This window comes from Coregonus clupeaformis, chromosome 28 (genome assembly GCF_020615455.1).
Source record: "Coregonus clupeaformis isolate EN_2021a chromosome 28, ASM2061545v1, whole genome shotgun sequence".
NCBI lineage: Eukaryota > Metazoa > Chordata > Actinopteri > Salmoniformes > Salmonidae > Coregonus > Coregonus clupeaformis.
In genome coordinates, this window is record NC_059219.1 from 33104356 (window position 1) to 33126854 (window position 22499).

Here is a 22499-nt window from a genome sequence, read left to right on the forward strand (position 1 = left end):
AATTGTGTTGTTGTTGTTGTCCTGGGGCTCTGTGGGGTCTGTTTGTGTTTGTGAACAGAGCCCCAGGACCAGCTTACTTAGGGGACTCTTCTCCAAGTTCATCTCTCTGTAGGCGATGGCTTTGTTATGAAAGGTTTGGGAATCGCTTCCTTTTAAGTGGTTATAGAATTTAACGGCTCTTTTCTCTGCTAAATGACGTAAATGTAAATGTAAATGTAAATGATATTTAGCGGATATCGGCCTAATTCTGCTCTGCATGCATTATTTTGTGTTTTTCGTTGTACACTGAGGATATTTTAGCAGAATTCTGCATGCAGAGTCTCAATTTGGTGTTTGTCCCATTTTGTGAATTCTTGGTTGGTGAGCGGACCCCAGACCTCACAACCATAAAGATTCAAGTATTTTTAGCCAGATCCTAATTGGTATGTCGAATTTTATGTTCCTTTTGATGGCATAGAAGGCCCTTCTTGCCTTGTCTCTCAGATCGTTCACAGCTTTGTGGAAGTTACCTGTGGCGCTGATGTTTAGGCCGAGGTATGTATCGTTTTTTTGTGTGCTCTAGGGCAACGGTCTAGATGGAATTTGTATTTGTGGTCCTGGCAAATTGACCTTTTTTGGAACACCATTATTTTTGTCTTACTGAGATTTACTGTCTCTCTCTCGCTCGCTCTCTCGCTCTCTCTCTCTCTCTCTCTCTCTCTCTCTCTCTCTCTCTCTCTCTCTCTCTCTCTCTCTTTGTATCTCTCTCTTTCTCTGTAACTCTCTGTATCTCTCTCTCTCGCTTTGTATCTCTCTTTTTCTCTCTCTCTGTAACTCTCTGTATCTCTCTCTTTCTCTCTCTCTCTCTGTAACTCTCTGTATCTCTCTCTCTCTCTCTCTCTCTCTGTAACTCTCTGTATCTCTCTCTTTCTCTCTCTCTGTAACTCTCTGTATCTCTCTCTTTCTCTCTCTCTGTAACTCTCTGTATCTCTCTCTTTCTCTCTCTCTCTGTAACTCTCTGTATCTCTCTCTTTCTCTCTCGCTCTGTAACTCTCTGTATCTCTCTCTCGCTCTCTCTTCTCTCTTTCTCCCTCCTCATTTTGCCAGTGCAGTGCGATGCTAGTATCACACATACATACATCATTGTAGTGTGAATGAAAACTTAGCACCTGCCTGGCTGAAGGCAGGAGTTTTCGGTTGCTGCAGCAGCAGTCAATATCTACTTCTCTCACACACACACATAGATCTCACCCCCCGACCCCCACATACACACATTGTCTATTTTAAATGTTTAAGTTTCCTATTTGCATATTTATATTTAGCAGACATTCCCTGCTACTGCTGTGTGTTGTCAGAGTGAAATACACAATTAAAGAACAGAATATGTACTAGCCTAATAACAAGCTAAAGTATTAAATTAGATTCCATGATTCATTCTTGAGACTTTATTTATTTTCATATCATTGCTCCCTCTGGCTAGTTCATCTGTTGTGTAATACAGTCTATGGGACCCACACTTGTAGTCAATAGAGCTTTAACACTGGTAACTGGTGCCCTTGGGGACAGATCTAGGATCAGATTACCCTCCCTAAAATCTAATTGTAACCATAAGGGAGGGGACAGAAAAACTGACATTAGATCAGTATCTAGGGTGATTTCAGAAAAGGGTATCGTCTCACGTCACGATGTGAATACCTTTTGTTCTTGTCATTCTTTATTCTATTTTCTGATGTGTTCTGGCGTTAGATCCCCAAAAGCTCTTGATCTCTGACGGGAGAAGACAGGAGCAGAAAGAGGAGGGATGAGAAGAGAAAGAGGGGAGATGTCTGTCAGTCTGTCTGTCTGTATGTCTGTCTTTGTCAGGGGTGATGTTATCAACTTCATGATCTGAAGACTTTAGGCCTTACCGCTGTTTCTCCACCCCACTGACAAAATGTCTGGCTTCACTGCTAAGCCCTGTGTGTGTGTGTGTGTGTGTGTGTGTTACTGAAGTGATAACGTGAACACATGACACACCCCATGGTTGGGGAGACAGGGGTAGGGGTGGGGTTGTTTACCAGACAATCACATGGCACTAGTCACCACCCTGTGATGATACCCCACTGGGTATGGGGCTGCTACACACACACACACACACATATACACACACACGTATACACACACACACACACACAGACACACACATACACACACACACACACACACACACATATACACACATATACACACACACACATACACACACACACATATACACACACACACACGGACACACATACACACACATATACACACACACACACACACACACATATACACACACACACACACGGACACACAGACACACACATATATACACACATACACCATATGCACACGATCACACTCACACACATTAATTTCCTGCTTGCTCTATCCTCTCAGTTGAACGTTTTCAGGTTCCATCTATAGGTTCCTTTCTATCTCTGTTTCCTCCCATCATGTTCCCTACTAGCTGCTGCCCTCTCACACCCTCTCTACCTATCTATTGGTCTAATGCCTCAGTTATCACTAGACCCCTAGCCCCTAGGAAATTCATGTAGATTCAGGCCCAGTCCAGAATCAACCCCTAGCCCCTAGACACTTTCCCTCTGATAAGCTAAATGGAATTTGCCCATTTTGCTAACACCTGTCCAATCTGTTCTGATCTAGACAAGGAGTAGGGGATAGGGATTGGGCTCTATCTATCTACCTGTTGTTTAACCAACCACCACTGGGGGCAGTCTGCCTTCCTCCATCTCTGGCCTCCCTCTCCTCCATCCCAATCTCTCCTTCCAACAAGGTATCATGGTCTGACTTCAATATCCCATGTTTTTCGTGGGGAGGGGGTGGATAAACGGCACATTTGAAAGTTTTCGATGGTTAAGTTTAGGCATTCATTCGGAATGGTTAAGGGAAGGGTTAAGATTTGGGAATTGAACACACAACCCTCTGGGCCGGAGCCCATCCGCCATCCCCAACTCCCCAGCAAACCGCAACCCTAGTTGATGGTAATAGCGTGCACTGTTGCCCCTAGTGGCCGGTTTTGAATGCATCTCCTGACGTCCTGGGACCTGGACGGACGTCGAATATCCCCTTGGATCTCGAGTTACCTGGCTGCTCCTCCATCCCAGTTACCTGGCTGCTCCTCCATCCCAGTTACCTGGCTGCTCCTCCATCCCAGTTACCTGGCTGCTCCTCCATCCCAGTTACCCCAGTTACCTGGCTGCTCCTCCATCCCAGTTACCTGGCTGCTCCTCCATCCCATTTACCTGGCTGCTCCTCCATCCCAGTTACCTGGCTGCTCCTCCATCCCAGTTACCTGGCTGCTCCTCCATCCCAGTTACCTGGCTGCTCCTCCATCCCAGTCTCTCGTTCCGTCCTTTTCTCTCTCCCTCCCCTCTGGTTAATTTCTCAGACTGTCTGCTATCTTCTCTCTCTCCAAACACACTGGTGATGCACAGATAGCTTGGGGTGGTTATCAGGGATATTGAGACCTGGTGTGTGTGTTTGTGTAGACCTTTGATCCCCTCCTTTGATTCACACTGAGACATTTCCCTGATAAACGTTTTGTCTTCTATCTCCCGTTGTGCTGCCAGTCTCTCTCTCCAGCTTCAGTGGTCTACCATGTCCAGATGAGACACTGGTTATAACTGGAAGAGTTGGAGATAACACAGCTACACACACACACACACACACACACACACACGTACGCACAAACGTGTGCACACACACGCTCCCTATCTCAAACAAACAGACACACACACGGAAGAGTGTTGATAAGGCGGTCTTGCCTGTCTGCCTGTGCGTTCTATAGATTAGACGTAGATATAGGTGACATAGAGCGGTTGAGTGGATGCGGAAGCATGGTATGCAGATAAGAGCTGTCGTTGACTGAAGTCACTCTGATTTCATAGAAGAGGAGGCATCATACAGTGCATTCGGAAAGTATTCAGACCCCTTCACTTTTTCCACATTTTGTTACGTTACAGCCTTATTCTAAAATCGATTATATAAAATGTTCCCTCATCAATCTACACACAATACCCCATAATGACAAAGTGAAAACAAGTTTTTAGAAATTTTGGCAAATGTACTAAAAATAAAACAAGAAATACCTTATTTACATAAGTATTCAGACCCTTTGCTATGAGACTCGAAATTGAGCTCAGGTGCATCTTGTTTCCATTGATCATCCTTGAGATGTTTCTACAACTTGATTGGAGTCCACCTGTGGTAAATTCAATTGATTGGATGTTGATTTGGAAAGACACACACATGTCTATATAAGGTCCCACAGTTGATAGTGGATGTCAGAGCAAAATGAATGCTCCGTAGAGCTCAGAGACAGGATGGTGTCAAGGCACAGATCTGGGGAATCGTACCAAAAAATGTCTGCAGCATTGAAGGTCCTCAAGAACACAGTGGCCTCCATCATTCTTACATGGAAGAAGTTTAGAACCACCAAGACTCTTCCTAGAGCTGGCCGCCCGGCCAAACTGAACAATCGGGGGAGAAGGGCCTTGGTCAGGGAGGTGACCAAGAACCCGATGGTCACTCTGACAGAGCCCCAGAGTTCCTCTGTGGAGATGGGAGAACCTTCCAGAAGGACAACCATCTCTGCAGCACTCCACCAATCAGGCCTTTATGGTAGAGTGGCCAGACAGAAGCCACTCCTCAATAAAAGGCACATGACAGCCCGCTTGGAGTTTGCCAAAAGGCACCTAAAGGACCCTCAGACCATGAGAAACAAGATTCTCTGGTCTGATGAAACCAAGATTGAACTCTTTGGCCTGAATGCCAAGCGTCACGTGTGGAGGAAACCAGGCACCGCTCATCACCTGGCCAATACCATCCCCACGGTGAAGAATGGTGGTGGCAGCATCATGACTCTAAGCACACAGCCAAGACAACGCAGGAGTGGCTTTGGGACAAGTCTCTGAATGTCCTTGAGTGGCCCAGCCAGAGCCCAGACTTGAACCTGATCAAACATCTCTGGAGAGACCTGACAATAGCTGTGCAGCGACACTCACCATCCAACCTGACAGAGCTTGAGAGGATCTACAGAGAAGAATGTGCCAAGCTTGTAGCATCATACCCAAGAAGACTCAAGGCTGTAATCGCTGCCAAAGGTGCTTCAACAAAGTACTGAGTAAAGGGTCTGAATATTTATGTTAATATGATATTTACGTTTTTTATAGAAAACGTTTTTTGCTTTGTCATTATGGGGTATTGTGTGTATATTGATGAGGGAAAACAATTATTTAAGCCATTTTAGAATAAGGCTGTAACGTAACAAAATGGGGGTTGGGGTTGTGTGTGTGATTTCCCCTTTGTCATTCAAGCAGGCACGCGCACGCACACACACACACACACACACACACACACACACACACACACACACACACACACACACAATTACTTTGCCATTTAAAGTTCATGAATCTGTTAGTAGGCAACTAGACATCAATCACTGATCCACTGGGGTGGTGTTTACAGACAGTGCTGCTCAAACACACACACTAACACACACATGCACACACACAAGCACACCATGATCAATGAACAGTGATTATCTCTGTTTGGTTTGGTGGCAGATTGAGGAAGGGAGAGTAAGAAGAGAAGAGAAAGATGGTGAAAGTGCTTTAATGTGACTGAGAGGGAGATGTTGAGGGAGATAGATAGTGGATGAGAGGGAGATGTTGAGGGAGATAGATAGTGGATGAGAGGGAGATGTTGAGGGAGATAGACAGTGGATGAGAGGAAGATGTTGAGGGAGATAGATAGTGGATGAGAGGGAGATGTTGAGGGAGATAGTGGATGAGAGGGAGATGTTGAGGGAGATAGATAGTGGATGAGAGGGAGATGTTGAGGGAGATAGATAGTGGATGAGAGGGAGATGTTGAGGGAGATAGACAGTGGATGAGAGGGAGATGTTGAGGGAGATAGATAATGGATGAGAGGGAGATGTTGAGGGATATAGATAGTGGATGAGAGGGGGATGTTGAAGGAGATAGAAAGTGGATGAGAGGGAGATGTTGAGGGAGATAGATAGTGGATGAGAGGGAGATGTTGAGGGCGATAGACAGTGGATGAGAGGGAGATATTGAGGGAGATAGATAGTGGATGAGAGGGAGATGTTGAGGGAGATAGATAGTGGATGAGAGGGAGATGTTGAGGGAGATAGACAGTGGATGAGAGGGAGATGTTGAGGGAGATAGATAGTGGATGAGAGGGAGATGTTGAGGGAAAGAGATAGTGGATGAGAGGGAGATGTTGAGGGAAAGAGATAGTGGATGAGAGGGAGATGTTGAGGGAGATAGATAGTGGATGAGAGGGAGATGTTGAGGGAGATAGATAGTGGATGAGAGGGAGATGTTGAGGGAGATAGACGGTGGATGAGAGGATGATGTTGAGGGGGATACACAGTGGATGAGAGGAGGATGGATAGTGGATGAGAGAGAATGTTGAGGGAGATAGATAATGGATGAGAGGGAGATGTTGAGGGAGATAGTGGATGAGAGGGAGATGTTGAGGGAGATAGATAGTGGATGAGAGGGAGATGTTGAGGGAGATAGATAGTGGATGAGAGGGAGATGTTGAGGGATATAGATAGTGGATGAGAGGGGGATGTTGAGGGAGATAGAAAGTGGATGAGAGGGAGATGTTGAGGGAGATAGATAGTGGATGAGAGGGAGATGTTGAGGGCGATAGACAGTGGATGAGAGGGAGATGTTGAGGGAAATAGACAGTGGATGAGAGGAAGATGTTGAGGGAGATAGACAGTGGATGAGAGGGAGATATTGAGGGAGATAGATAGTGGATGAGAGGGAGATGTTGAGGGAAAGAGATAGTGGATGAGAGGGAGATGTTGAGGGAGATATATAGTGGATGAGAGGGAGATGTTGAGGGAGATAGATAGTGGATGAGAGGGAGATGTTGAGGGAGATAGACAGTGGATGAGAGGGAGATGTTGAGGGAGATATACGGTGGATGAGAGGATGATGTTGAGGGAGATAGACAGTGGATGAGAGGGAGATGGATAGTGGATGAGAGAGAAAGTTGAGGGAGATAGATAGTGGATTAGAGGGAGATGTTGAGGGATATAGATAGTGGATGAGAGGGAGATGTTGAGGGAGATAGACAGTGGATGAGAGGTCGATGTTGAGGGAGATAGACAGTGGATGAGAGGGAGATGTTGAGGGAGATAGACAGTAGATGAGAGGAAGATGTTGAGGGAGATAGACAGTGGATGAGAGGGAGATGGGATAGTGGATGAGAGAGAATGTTGAGGGAGATAGATAATGGATGAGAGGGAGATGTTGAGGGAGATAGATAGTGGATGAGAGGGAGATGTTGAGGGCGATAGACAGTGGATGAGAGGGAGATGTTGAGGGAAATAGACAGTGGATGAGAGGAAGATGTTGAGGGAGATAGACAGTGGATGAGAGGGAGATATTGAGGGAGATAGACAGTGGATGAGAGGGAGATGGGGGGAGATAGTGGATGAGAGGGAGATGTTGAGGGAGATATATAATGGATGAGAGGGAGATGTTGAGGGAGAGATAGTGGATGAGAGGGAGATGTTGAGGGAGATAGATAGTGGATGAGAGGGAGATGTTGAGGGAGATATATAGTGGATGAGAGGAGATGTTGAGGGAGATAGACAGTGGATGAGAGGGAGATGGATAGTGGATGAGAGAGATAGTAGTTGAGGGAGATAGATAATGGATGAGAGGGAGATGTTGAGGGAGATAGTGGATGAGAGGGAGATGTTGAGGGAGATAGATAGTGGATGAGAGGATGATGTTGAGGGAGATAGACAGTGGATGAGAGGGAGATGTTGAGGGAGATAGACAGTAGATGAGAGGAAGATGTTGAGGGAGATAGACAGTGGATGAGAGGGAGATGGGATAGTGGATGAGAGAGAATGTTGAGGGAGATAGATAATGGATGAGAGGGAGATGTTGAGGGAGTTAGTGGATGAGAGGGAGATGTTGAGGGAGATAGATAGTGGTTGAGAGAGAGATGTGGAGGGAGATAGATAGTGGATGACAGGGAGATGTTGATGGAGATAGACAGTGGATGAGAGGGAGATGTTGAGGGAGATAGACAGTGGATGAGAGGGAGATGTTGAGGGAGATAGATAGTGGATCAGAGGGAGATGTTGAGGGAGATATATAGTGGATGAGAGGGAGAAGTTGAGGGAGATAGATAGTGGATGAGAGGACGATGTTGAGGGAGAAAGATAGTGGATGAGAGGGAGATGTTGAGGGAGATAGACAGTGGATGAGAGGGAAATGTTGAGGGAGATAGACAGTGGATGAGAGGGAGATGTTGAGGGAAATAGATAGTGGATGAGAGGGAGATGTTGAGGGAGATAGATAGTGGATGAGAGGGAGATGTTGAGGGAGAAAGACAGTGGATGAGAGGGAGATGTTGAGGGCGATAGACAGTGGATGAGAGGGAGATGTTGAGGGAGATAGACAGTGGATGAGACGGAGATATTGAGGGAGATAGATAGTGGATGAGAGGGAGATGTTGAGGGAAAGAGCTAGTGGACGAGAGGGAGATGTTGAGGGAGATAGATAGTGGATGAGAGGGAGATGTTGAGGGAGATAGATAGTGGATGAGAGGGAGATGTTGAGGGAGATAGACAGTGGATGAGAGGGAGATGTTGAGGGAGATAGATAGTGGATGAGAGGAGGATGTTGAGGGAGATAGACAGTGGATGAGAGGGAGATGGATAGTGGATGAGAGAGAAAGTTGAGGGAGATAGATAATGGATGAGAGGGAGATGTTGAGGGAGATAGTGGATGAGAGGGAGATGTTGAGGGAGCTGGATAGTGGATGAGAGGGAGATGTTGAGGGAGATAGATAGTGGATGAGAGGGAGATGTTGAGGGAGATAGATAGTGGATGAGAGGATTATGTTGAGGGAGATAGATAGTGGATGAGAGGATTATGTTGAGGGAGATAGATAGTGGATGAGAGGGAGATGTTGAGGGAGATGTTGAGGGAGATATATAGTGGATGAGAGGGAGATGTTGAGGGAAATAGATAGTGGATGAGAGGGAGATGTTGAGGGAGATAGACAGTGGATGAGAGGGAGATGTTGAGGGAGATAGATAGTGGATGAGAGGGAGATGTTGAGGGAGATAGAGGATGAGTTGGAGATGTTGAGGGAGATAGACAGTGGATGAGAGGATGTTGAGGGAGATAGACTGTGGATGAGAGGGAGAGAGGGCAATGGAGTTTCAGTGAAAGAGAGAGAATTCTAGGAAAAAATAAAAAAGGAAAGAGAAGTTGCCAGGGTGGCAGCGTGACTGACAGAGAGAAAGTGACAGAGAGAAAGGGAGAGTAAGAGCGAGAGTGACCTTGAGAGAGAGTGAGAGAGGATAGTGGAGTGACCTTCTCCCAGGTACTTACTACTTACTAACGAGCCGACAAGGAACGTCTCCGCCTTGCCGTTACCCAGGTCACTTCACTCCTAGTACCGGCCAATCAGCAGACAGACAGACCTGCCTCTGCCCCTTGTCCCTTTACATTAGAGAACATTGGAACTGAAACACACTGCTATCTACTGTATCAGCTACAACTGACTGGTATAGGCACCATTTTAGATTGTGTAACTGAGAGAAAGACTACTGATTTTGCTAAGCTAGTTTTCATAATGCCTTTCATTATAATATGTCTGGAACCTGTGTGTGTGTGTGTGTGTGTGTGTGTGTGTGTGTGTGTGTGTGTGTGTGTGTGTGTGTGTGTGTGTCTGGGTGGGAGGGTGGGGAGTCTGACTGATTAAGGTTTTGATTTCACACCCATTAGGGTGCCAAAGACCTGGGGGCGTTGAGAATATACACTGCTGCTGAAACAGATCCAGGCTAACGCTAACCAACTGTATGCTAACTCCAACACACACAGATACTGTCCTAGGCTAGTGTTAACCAACGCTAACTCCAACACACACAGAGACTGGTCCTGGCTCAAACGAATGCTAACTCCAACGCTCAGACTGGTCCAGGCTAACGTGCTAACCAATGCTAACTCCACCACTCACAGACACTGGTCCAGGCTAAGGTGCTAACGAATGCTAACTCCAACACTCACAGACTGTTCCAGGCTAAGGTGCTAACCAACGCTACCTTCACCACTCACAGACACTTTCCCAGGCTAATGCTAACCAACACTAAGTCCACCACACTCTCTCTCCTCCACTGTTCAGGAATTCACTTCGGATATCCCCCTTCATATCTGATTGGTACAGACATGGCTCAATGACAGCTGACCTATCCTGTCAGAGTGCTGTGTACTGTGAGTGATTCCCCATGCCCCTGATTAGCTGTGTGTCCTGCTGAGGTCCAGATTATAAATGCATTTTTGTGTGTGTGTGTGTGTGTGTGTGTGGCTGTGTGCGTGTGTATGCATGGGCTTGTGTGATTTGTGTGTGTGGTATTTGTGTCTTTTGTGCCTTCAGAAAGTATTCACACCCCTTGACTTTTCCACATTTTGTTGTCTTACAGCCTGAATTTTAAATTGATTAAATTGAGATTTTGTGTCATTGGCCTATATACAATACCCCATAATGTCAAAGTGGAGTTATGTTTTTCGAAATGTTTTACTTATTAATTAAAAGTGAAAAGCTGAAATGTCATGAGACAATAAGTATTCAACCCCTTTGTTATGGCAAGCCTAAATAAGTTCAGCAGTAAACATTTGCTGAACAAGTCACATAATATGTTGCATGGACTCACTCTGTGTACAATAATAGTGTTTAACATGATTTTTGAATATCTGCCTCACTCTCCATATTTTCAAGCATAGTTTTGGCTGTTCATGTTATGGGTATGCTTGTAATCGTTAAGGACGGGGGAGTTTCCCAGATAAAAAAGAAACGAAATGGAGCTAAACACAGGCAAAATCCTAGAGGAAAACCTGGTTCAGTCTGCTTTCCACCAGACACTGGGAGAGGAATTAATCTTTCAGCAAGACAATAACCTAAAACACAAGACCAAATCTACACTGGAGTTGCTTACCAAGAAGAAAGTGAATGTTCCTGAATGGCCGAGTTACAAATGTTGACTTAAATCTGCTGAAAATCTATGGCAAGATCTTGGAAATGGTTGTCTAGAAATGATCAGCAACCAATTTGACAAAGCTTGAAGAATTGTGAAAAGAATAATGGGCAAATGTTGCACAATCCAGGTGTGGAAAGCTCTTAGAGACTTACCCAGAAAGACTCACAGCTGTAATCGCTGCCAATGGTGCTTCTACAAAGTATTTATTCAACGGTGTGAATACTTATGTAAATTAGATATTTCTGTATTTCATTTTCAATACATTTTGCTAAAATTTCAAAAAACATGTTTTCACTTTCTCATTATGGGGTATTGTGTGTAGATGGGTGAGAAAAAAACATATTTAATCTATTTTGAATTAAGGCTGTAACACAACAAAATGTGGAATAAGTGAAGGGGTATGAATACTTTCTGAAGGCACTGTATATTGTAATGTTGTGGTTACTGCCTTTCGCTGTGTGGTTCCCTGCTTTGTGTGGCTGTGTTGCTAAGGCAACCACTTTGGATTTGGAAACTAAATGACTTTAAGCACGCCGAGAGGAAAGGTTATTTAGAAATACACTTTATTAAGGAGAATCAACACAAATCATACTCAAGTGAATTTTCCTCCTTTACATTGATTAAAAAAGGTACTGAAGAAATATGCACCTAATTATTGAAATATACTGACAGGACATATAATCATTAGACTAATTTGAATGATGATGTTTCCTTCCCCTGATACAACATTACAAAATGAAGTGTGTGCAAATAATGAACATGCCATCAACATATATATTTGTTTTAATGTGCTGTTTTCCATTCATTAGCGTAGATTATATCTTTCCATGCCATCCCTTGTTCCCATAGAGGATTTACAAACACGCACACACACACACACCCTTACAGCTCCATTCATTTACCCTGGATTCTCCCAACCTGCACTAGGCCCAATTAGAATAATGACTATCCATAAATTAGCACACAATTCCTCACTCACACCTGGCAACTGCTGGAAATAATGGGTTTCACCAACGGCATGACATTAAAGGCATAACATACTGTACACACACACACACACACACACACACACACACACACACACACACACACACTCTCACACACATACAAAATCACACATGCATATACACCTCACTCCGGTGTGAGAAAAGGGTATTTACCTAATGAGCATGACATTAACACATGGAAGCACACACACACACCCACACCCACACACACACACACACACACACACACACACACACACACACGGATAGTGAAGTGTAAATGAGTCCCTTGTGTCAGGTGAGGGAGATACCTAATAGAAGAGAGGAGTGTTGATCCTACTCCTCCTCTTCCTCATGTTCCCTGATCTGACACCTTATCTGGCGGTCATCCCACGTGGAACAGTAACTCTACAAGCGAACTGACGTAGAGTGTGTGTGTTTCTCCGTGATTGTGTGTGCTCGCATGTGTGTGTGCTCGCCTTTGTGTGTGCTCCGAATAGGCGTGGCGTGTTTATTAACCGTCCAATTGTCAGCCATGACATGTTCATTAGCTGGCCTTCTGCCTGCATTGTCAACACTGAGACTCCTGAGAGGTGTGTCTGATGTCTTAATGAACCTACTTTTTCCTCCTACGTTGTGTTCACTTATCTAAAATGTGGGGCAGACCTCGCTCCTGCTCAACATTAGGTGAATCTCCAGATCTTCAATCTTCATTTGCCGTGTCTTGAGGGACATACAGTAGCTCATACACTGATACATATACCAAAAATATGTCAAATATACAGTGCCGTAAAAAAGTATTTTCCCCCTTTCTAATTTTCTCTACTTTTGCATATTTTTTTATACTGAATGTTATCTGATCTTCAACCAAAACCTAATATTAGGTCAAGGCAACCTGAGTGGACAAATAACACAATTACCTACTTATTTCATTTATTTTATAAACAAAGTTATGCAACACCCAATGCCCCTGTGTCATTGCCACCTTACACTCAATAACTCGTTGTGCCACCTTTAGCTGCAATGACTCCAACCAAACGCTTCCTGTAGTTGTTAATCAGTCTCTCACGTCGCTGTGAAGGAATTGTGGCCCACTCTTCCATGCAGAACTGCTGTAACTCAGCGACATTTGTGGGTTTTCAAGCATGAACTGCTCGTTTCAAGTCCTGCCACAACATCTCAATTGGGATTAGGTCTGGACTTTGACTAGGCCATTCCAAAACTTCAAATGTGTTGCTTTTTAGCCATTTTCATGTATACTTGATTGTGTGTTTTGGATCATTGTCTTGCTGCATGACCCAGCTGCGCTTCAGCTGGGTCATGCAGGGGGCAGTCGTCGTTTGAGCCGGGTGAGTCCTGGTTGGGGCTGACTGGCGGGCTGGCTGGGGGGCTGGTGCTGAAGACGGATGGCCTGACATCTGTGGGGCTGGTGCTCACAGACGGATGGCCTGACATTCTCCTGTAGAATTCTCTGATACATTGCCGAATTCATGGTTCTTTCTATTAAGGCAAGTCGTCCAGGTCCTGAGGCAGCAAAGCATCCCCAAACCATCACACTACCACCACCATGCTTGACCGTTGGAATGAGGTTCTTACTGTGGAATGTAGTGTTTGGTTTTCACCAGGCATAATGGGACCCATGTTGTCCAAAAAGTTATACTTTTGACTCATCTGTACATAGAACATTCTTCCAAGAGTCTTGATGATCATCCAAGTGCTTCCAGGTAATTTTTGGCAAACTTTAGTCAACTTTTTGGACGACATGGGTCCCATTATGCCTGGCGAAAACCAAAGTATCCTTTTAATTTGTAAAGTCAGGTTCCCTTTATCTAATATTAGGTTTTGGTTGAAGATCTAATAACATTCAGTATCAAAAATATGCAAAAATAGAGAAAATCAGAAAGGGGGCAAATACTTTTTTCATGGCACTGTATATTCTGTCAGCTTCTCCCTATGTATTCCCATGCTACCTGACACTGCCCCTCCCACTGTACTCTCAGACTATTCCCTATTGGCCTCAAGTGAAACTCAAGTGAAACTATCTCATTCCCCATTGGCCCTGTACGCCACCTGTCACTCTGATCACTTCTAGTTGATGTATTGCCCCCTAACTCCCTATAGGATAGTGATGCTTCTGTTCAATTCCCCTTTGGCCCACTGTCCACTGGTGGAAAGGGATGTCTTTAGAAGAGTGGAAGATGACTTTAATGTTTTCTTTTTACTTCACCTTTACTGTCCTCTCCTATCGTTCTCTCTCTCTCGTTTCACCTACTGTACCTCTCATCTCTCTCTCTCTCTCTCTCTCTCTCTCTCTCTCTCTCTCTCTCTCTCTCTCTCTGTATCTCTCTCTGTATCTCTCTCCACCTCTCTCTCTGTCTCTCTCTCCACCTCTCTCTCTCTCTCTCCACTCTCTCTCTCTCTCTCTCTCTCTCTCTCTCTCTCTCTCTCTCTCTCTCTCTCTCTCTCTCTCCATCTATATCCACCTTTTCATCCATCGCCATCGTTCTCTCTCTCCCTCTCGCTCCGTCAACCTCTCTACCTGTCTCTCTGTCTATGTGTCACTGTTCCAGACCTTTAAGTCCCCTGAGGTGGCGTTGTCTTGACAACCTGCCACATCGACCCCTTCCTCTTACTCTCAATACGCAAACCTTGAGTTCTTGCAGACGCACCGGCCTGCATTTTGTGTGCCTATAAGATCAGTGTGTGAACAGTAATCTACAGCAGCAGGAGTTATTCTAATGGGTGTAAATGGTGTGTAATGTAAAGTGTCTGTATCTACAGTATATCTGCATTACAGCTTTCACTCTCTCACTACATTTGTTTTCCATCTCTGGAACTTCAAATGTGTTTGTAATTGTGTGTGTGTGTGTGTGTGTGTGTGTGCGTGCGCATGTAGGTGTTGTACAGTCATCATGAAGTCATGCAAACACCCACTGTGCTCAAGCTCCTTGAAGGAACAGGCGATATAACTAGAACACACACACACACACACATGCACACAGGCTAATGAGTGTGTCATGAGACCTGGACTTGTGTGATGATGTGAGAGGAAGTGGAGATAATCCTTACTTAATAATTCCTGTGTTCTTTTGCAAGAGTCCTGCTCTTCCAGTTCACAGCTCACAAGGCACTTTCACATACCCCTATATATATGGAACAAAAAAACACACAATCACAATGCTTAGCCATCCCAATGCTTAGCCATCACCTGCTTAGCCACGTCTGCTTAGCCACGTCTGCTAACATTACCTTTGTTCTCCTCTCCATCGCTCCCTCTTTTCCTCGCCCCTCTCTCTCCAGCCCAAACAGCGGACCTCCCTCTCCTCCTCCCTGGATGTCCAGAACCAGAGGCCAGTCAACCACAGTTGTGATCCCTCCGAGGTGAGCTCGTCCCTGGGCTACGCCAGCTTCAGCACCAGCCCCCCAGCCAGCCCGCCAGTCAGCCCCAACCAGGACTCACCCGGCTCAAACGACGACTGCCCCCTCGCAGGTACCAGGGACTGATTTTGGACATACATGACTTGTAGAGAATGAGGAATCATGTCAGTTCCATTTATATAGCTTTTGTATCTTTTAATTGGACAATTACTGGAAACTGCCAATTAGCCCCAATGAAATAGTATATTCCCTAGAGATTTTCACTCTTTTTGTGAATTTTTATCCATCTTCTTCCTTCCTCTTCCCTTTGCGTGTAGTGGATCTGGAAGTTTCCATCTGGACACGCTTTTCTTCTCTTTCATTTCACCTTCCTCCGCATTTTACCTAGTCTTTTTGATATTTTTCACTCTGGCGTCCTCATTCACAGAGACCTTGAAGGGCGAGGGAGGGATGACGCCTCGGCGATAGATTGATTCTGTCTGGCTTTTGTGACACCTGTAATCAGCCAGAGGTAACTCAGCTGTAGATAAGGTTTGGATCAGTGTCATTCTTCATCCAATATCATTCTCTGGTCCTACCACCTTACATGGTAGTCATCCAAAGTAAAACGGAACTCTACCTTCTAGCCACCTCTTGTATATGTTCTTGTAGATCTGAGAGGAATGGGAAGATGTAATGTAAGAAATATTGAACCAACCTCACCTTGCCCTCCAACTGGTGGGAATGTAATGTTATTGTTTAGACCTGTCCAATCATTTCAGATCTACTGTACACAAACAGGTAGGGCATTGCTTCTTAATCCTGGTCTCTCTACAGTGCAGTGCTGCGTGCGTGCATAGGTGTGTGTGTGTGTAAGTACGTGCGTGTGTGTATGTGTGATGTTGCTTTCAAAAGCAGCTCAAACATAGAACATGTAAGAATGAACTATAGCCATTGAATTATACCATGCAAAAACGATATACTGTGCGTTATAGGGAAATAATGCACGCTCTAGAATGCCCTTCAAGCCAATCAGAAACAAGTATTCAACAATGCCATGGTACAGTATGAGCTCATGTATTAAGCTACCCTCCCCTGAGTTTAATAGACCAGCCTCAGGTGTAGTAATTATTAATCAATAGAATGAAGACATTTCTGTCAAACACAACCAATTAAACCCTCCATGAGGCTTGGGACCCCCACACACACACACACACAGACACCTAACACCCCACCCCCCCCGGCCGTGGGAAAAGGCATCTAGCCTGTGTGTGTGACTTTACTCTCTATTTCCTGTGTGTCATATCCTGTGTCCCTTCTGGGTCGCTAGATGTGTGAATGAGCTGGTCGTTCAGGTGTTCCCATGAGGATGAGATCAGCAGTCTTTCAGTCTGTCACCTGTTTCCTCACTCCTCTCTCACCCACCCACCCACATCTCACCAGGGAGCAGAAAGGGGGAGAGGGATGGAGATATGGAGAGGTGACTAGAGGAGAGAGTAGAAGAGAAGAGAATAGAATGTCCTTCTCTTTCTCCATAGTTGTATTCAAGGTGATACAGGTGTGTGTGGGTGAGGAGAGTATCGAGAGAGAGAGAGAGAGAGAGAGAGAGAGAGAGAGAGAGAGAGAGAGAGAGAGTATCACTAAAACAATACAGAAATATGCTACGGAAAAAGAAGGAACAGCACGTCAGAAATCAGCTCAATGTAATTGAAGAGAGAGTGTGTGTATGTGTTTATCTTTTTGTATGTGAAGCAGAGATGATTTTCAGGAATGTGTGTGTGTATCACGTCTCTCTGTTTACATTTGGTTATTTATGAAGAAGCAGATCAGAGGCTAGCTGCACATCCCTGGCTGTGACCCCATTCTCCGAGGGTGTCTCAGGGGAAGTTGGGATAAGCAAAAAACACATTTCCATTTCACACCCCACACTCGTACAGGTTACCCAATTGTACATGCAGTTAAAGGTGCAATATACAGAAATCGCTCCGCCATTTCCTGGTTGCAAACATTCTAAGAGTTCACCTAATTTCCATTTATGTGACAAAACAAGCAATTCTCAGAGGGTGTAGAGAATCATTGTATCATATAAACCACTGTGAAATATATTTTCAATAACCGAAAATATTGTATTTTCATTTTTTTTGAAGCTGATGTACATAACCGAAAGTAAAAGACGCAAAATTTAAACTTGGGAACCATAGAAATAGAACATATCAACTGCTTTTTAGACTTGCTTTCAATGAGAATGACAGATTTATAACTACCATTTCTATGTGAATTTGGTCGGGTTGCCCAAAAAGTTACATATTGCAGCTTTAAGCAGGACAAATATAAGTGACCTTTTATAACCACTGATGCAGTCACATACACTTGCACACACACACACTCCACTTCCACTATTCAACAGACACCAGCAAACATGGCTGGCACATCAAATCTGATACATCACAACGCCACCAGAGAAACAACTCTCTCTCTCTTCCTCTCTTTCGCCAGCATCCCTCTATCCGCAAACAGCCCCCAGGTCCAACTCCAGGAATAGATCTGCGCATATTTTCATGTTTATTTTTTTTAATGCGCTGTTTTTAACATTTTCCTCCTCTCCCCTCTTGCTCTCTACTTATTAGCTTTATAAGGTCCATTGTGTTGTTGCCGTGGCAACAGCCAGCACAAGAGGCTTATACATTTACAGCTGGATACATCAAGTGGAGAGCGAGAGATGGAGACAGATCGGGGGGGGGGGGAGCAAGAGAGAGAGAGATTGGGATTGAGACAGAGAGTGGGGGAGAGAAAGAGGGAGAGATATCGGGATGGGGGGCATTATCGAAGAGGAGAGAGGGAGTATGAGGAGAGAGATGGTGAGGAAAAGAGAGAGAGACAAACTACAGCAGAAGAGGGAGGTAGAGGGGGAGAGAGAAATCCAGAGTGAGATAGAAGTAAATACATTTTTCCGCCGAACCATAAAAGGTCTCCTTCCTTCCTGCCTCCATCCCTCTCTCATTTTTCAAAAGCTCTCCTGAGCTAGCCAAACAGCGGCTCAACGCTGGATCAACACTGACCAAACATTTACACAACGTCCCCTCTGCTACAGGGTAGGTGTAAGCCACCTGCGTGGGTGGATGGCAGATAGCTGGCTATTTATAGCGGGAGTAGCATTAGCTTCTGTAGGTGGTAGCGTGGATGTTTCAGAATAAGCTTTATGTAACGTTTTGCTATGGCAGGCAGAGATGTTCCCTCTGGCATGTCGACACTGCAGTACCACTCCAACAGCAGGTGACTGCAGCAGCCTTAGAGTGTTTGTGTGTGTGTGTGCGTGTGCGTGTGTGTGTAAACCTGGATTTGTTTTCTTTTGACAGAAGGACAACAGTAACATACTGTACAGCAGTGGTCTTGAACTTCATTCACTTCATTTTTTTCACCACAATGTCAGGTAAACAGGATGTAAATCAATTGTGTACACAGGAAGTGCTGTAATGGAAATATGAAGTCTACAGTGATGTGGTTGATTGCTGTCTTATTTTAGAACACCTAAAAATGCCCCTCCTTCTTTCCTAAATATTCCTTCCTTCCTTTCTTACGCCCTTCCTTGAGGTAGTCAGACATCATTGAATAAGTGAAAGCCTATGGCCCTGTCCAGAAACAAGCCCTACCCCCTCCTTGTCTCAAGGACGTCTTTGTCTCAGTGGGCTTGATTGATTCAAAGAGAATGCACTTTTAAAATCTGTGAGCAAATTCAGGACCCCACCCACCCACACACACACACAAACAAACAAACACAGACACACATGGCCGTGGCCCCACTCTCTGAGGGTGTCTCAAGGGGAGTTGGGATATGCAAAAAACACATTTCCATTTACACCTCGCATTCGTACAGGTTACCCACTTGTACATGCAGTGAAACAGGATAAATAAATATAATAACTCACAGGGGCATTCTGCTTGCAGCAGTCTATCATCCAGTCAGCAATCAGCAGGGACTCCCAAGACTGCCATTAATCCTGGACACACACCATCAATCCCTTTGGCCCCTTGTGGCTCTTTTAGATTCTGTGCATGTATGAGTTTGTACATACGAGTATGTGTGTTCGCGCATGTAGGTGAGTGACTCTTCGATCTTGGCCAGTACATCATGTTCTGAACAGACCGGAATAGACCAGTGTTTTATGGGACTTTGATTGTCTTCACTTATATTCAATTACATGACTGCCCCTCCAATTGTCTCTGCACTCTACCCCTGGCTGCTGTGTGGCTAGGTGTCGAAAATCACACATTTTACCTACCCCCTAAGTGGTCTCCTTTGAATGAGGCAGTCAATTAAAGGTACACTTTACAAGATGACATCATCACACACAACAGAAAATAACATCAGCAGAATGAAAATCTGACAGACTGACATTATTGGCTTTTTCCATTGGGGGCGTATCTCAACGAGGAAGATGGGTGTGAATTCTGTGGATGTTGATGTCATTGTGTGGAGTGTACCTTTAAGGATGTTGTAATTGACAGAAAACCAGGCGCCCCTTTGTGTTTTCATTGAACCGACTCATCTGAATCCTAACCTTGACTTTGCACACATTTTCTACTGTGTGTGTGAGTGAGTGAGTGAGTGAGTGAGCACCAAGAAAGAGAGAGCCCCCCAGCTAGCACTTAAGCAGTGATAAAGCTGTGCTGGTATCTCCCACTGAGATTCTAATTATGTGTTCTATTTTATTAAAGCGAACCGGACCCTTCTCTCTGAAGAAACGTTTGTTTTTCAAGCTGCACTTTCCGCACTGTTTTTTGCTCTGTCCATGATTTTGTAATTACAGTAAGCAGGGCTCTGATTGGTCTATATCATGTGTGTGTATTTGGGGCTGATGTATGGATTCAACCATTCCTAGACTGATTACTAACTGACTATGTCATTGGATTTAGGTTAAAAGTTGGGTGAAAAAAATACAAAATTCCCTTACATTGATTACTTTTTGCAAATCCAATCAATTTTCCACGTTGATTCAACGTCATCACATTGAATTGTATTTGTTGAAATGACGTGGAAACAACGTTGAGTCAACCAGTTTTTGTCCAGTAGCTTTCGTCTTCTTCCCTCTATCTTTCTCTCCCACATGTATTGAGAAACAAAAGAGGACTCCTCTGTCAGTCTCTCTCTTCTGTCTCTGTAATCTTCCTCTGGCCTTCTTAGAGGTGTCTTTATGGACTGACTGGCTCTAGGTTATGGTGAGTCATGTCTATAGCCTCTGACAGTAGAACAGAAAAGAGTGCAGTTAAGTAGATTAGAGAGGAATGGAACTTTGTCACAGAGGACATTCCAACCCCTTCATGCATCTCAAACCATCAGGCAAAGCTGTAGGTTTTCTATGCTAACCAACGTATGGCAAAGATCTTTAAGAGAAAAACAACAGTTGTCGAACTGCACTAACTCAAATATATTTGAGTAGATATGTATAGAACACAATAGTATAGATCAAAACAATGTATGGCTGGACAGGGCAGGTTAAGGTAGAAAAGGCTAAAACAAACGTACGGAGAATAGAACAGAATAGAATAGCAGTGCGTCAGTGACAGCCCGACATTCCTGTATGATGTTGTGGTACTTGTAACTCTCTATCTCCCCCTGAGGCACTGTCAGTGGATGGTTTAATTGAATGCTTAATGAACATTGGCCGGGCCCAGCAGTGTCATAACCTTTAAACCACCAATGGGAACACAGCCACCGAGGTGTTATGCTAAGCCTCCAAGGCACTGCACAGAACCCACACATATTAGCTGCTGAGCACACACACACACATTTCCATAGGCATGTACAGTGTCTTCAGAAAGTATTCACACCCCCTGATTTGTCCCACATTTTTCTGTGTTACAGACTGAATTGAAATGTATTGAATTGAGTTTTTTTTGGTGAAAGTGGAATTATGTTTTTCAAAATGTGGTTGGTGTTAAGAGATAGATGGGAGGTATTGAATAGAGTTGAATGATGGGACTAATAACAAATAACAACAAATAATAACAAAGATAGCTAAAAATGTAAGCATACTGTGTCCATAATAAGTATAGTAAATGTAAATGTATATAGGTTGTATGTTGGGAGCTTTTGGGAAAGAGCACAGTTAGAAAGATATGGCATATAGAAGCAAACCGGATGGACATCATGAAAATGATCGGAGAGGTTGAGAGTAGAAGAAGTTCAGGAGCAAAAAATAATAATAAAAAAATAAATATATATATATAATAGAATTATTGTAAAATGAACTCTGTCCATAAGGTGTAGATAGTAAGTATAGACCGGAAGTAGAGGCCTGGGCATTGTTGTTCACTAGTTTACTCCAGGTAGGGAAAGGATGGTGGGGTTGAAAAGTAATAAAGGGGAGTATATATATTTTTAAAAAACAAAAAATAAACATGGGGGATTGGAAGTGATGCAGACAATTACATTGATAGAAGATACAATCTATCTGCAATATTAAGCTGATCCATTCCCCCATTCCCCCACAATTACCCCCTGATTTTTCCCACATTTTTCTGTGTTACAGCCTGAATTGAAATGTATTGAATTGAGATTTTTTTGGTGAAAGTGGAATTATGTTTTTCAAAATGTTTTACAAATTAATAAAAAATTAAAAGCTGAAATGTAATGAGTCAATAAGTATTCAACCCCTTTGTTATGGCAAGCCTAAATAAGTTCAGGAGTAAAAATGTGCTTAACAAGTCACATAATAAGTTGCATGGACTCGTACAATAATACGCGTACAATAATAGTGTTTAACATGATTTGTGAATGTCTGCCTCAGCTCTGTACCCCACACATACAATTATCTGTATGGTCCCTCCGTCAAGCAGTGAATTTCAAACACAGATTTAACCACAAAGACCTGGGAGGTTTTCCAATGCCTCGCAAAGAAGGGCACCTATTGGTAGATGGGTAAAAAAAAAAAAGCAGACATTGAATATCCCTTTGAGCATGGTGAAGTTATTAATTACACTTTGGATGGTGTACCAATACATCCAGTCACTACAAAGATACAGCCGTCCTTCCTAACTCAGTTGCTTGAGAGGAAGGAAACCGCTCAGGGATTTCACCATGAAGC

At 44.1% G+C, this 22499-nt stretch overlaps 1 protein-coding gene across 3 annotated transcripts in view; it reads left to right on the forward strand.

Moving 5' to 3' along the window:
- Positions 1-22499, forward strand: part of LOC121543435 (ankyrin repeat and sterile alpha motif domain-containing protein 1B-like) — a 286881-nt gene that overhangs the window by 162443 nt on the left and 101939 nt on the right. For all 3 annotated transcript variants that reach the window (XM_041853304.2, XM_041853303.2, XM_045208911.1), the window contains exon 14: positions 15358-15547. In XM_041853304.2, the coding sequence (XP_041709238.2) occupies positions 15358-15547 (190 nt within the window). The remainder of the gene's footprint in view (positions 1-15357; positions 15548-22499) is intronic.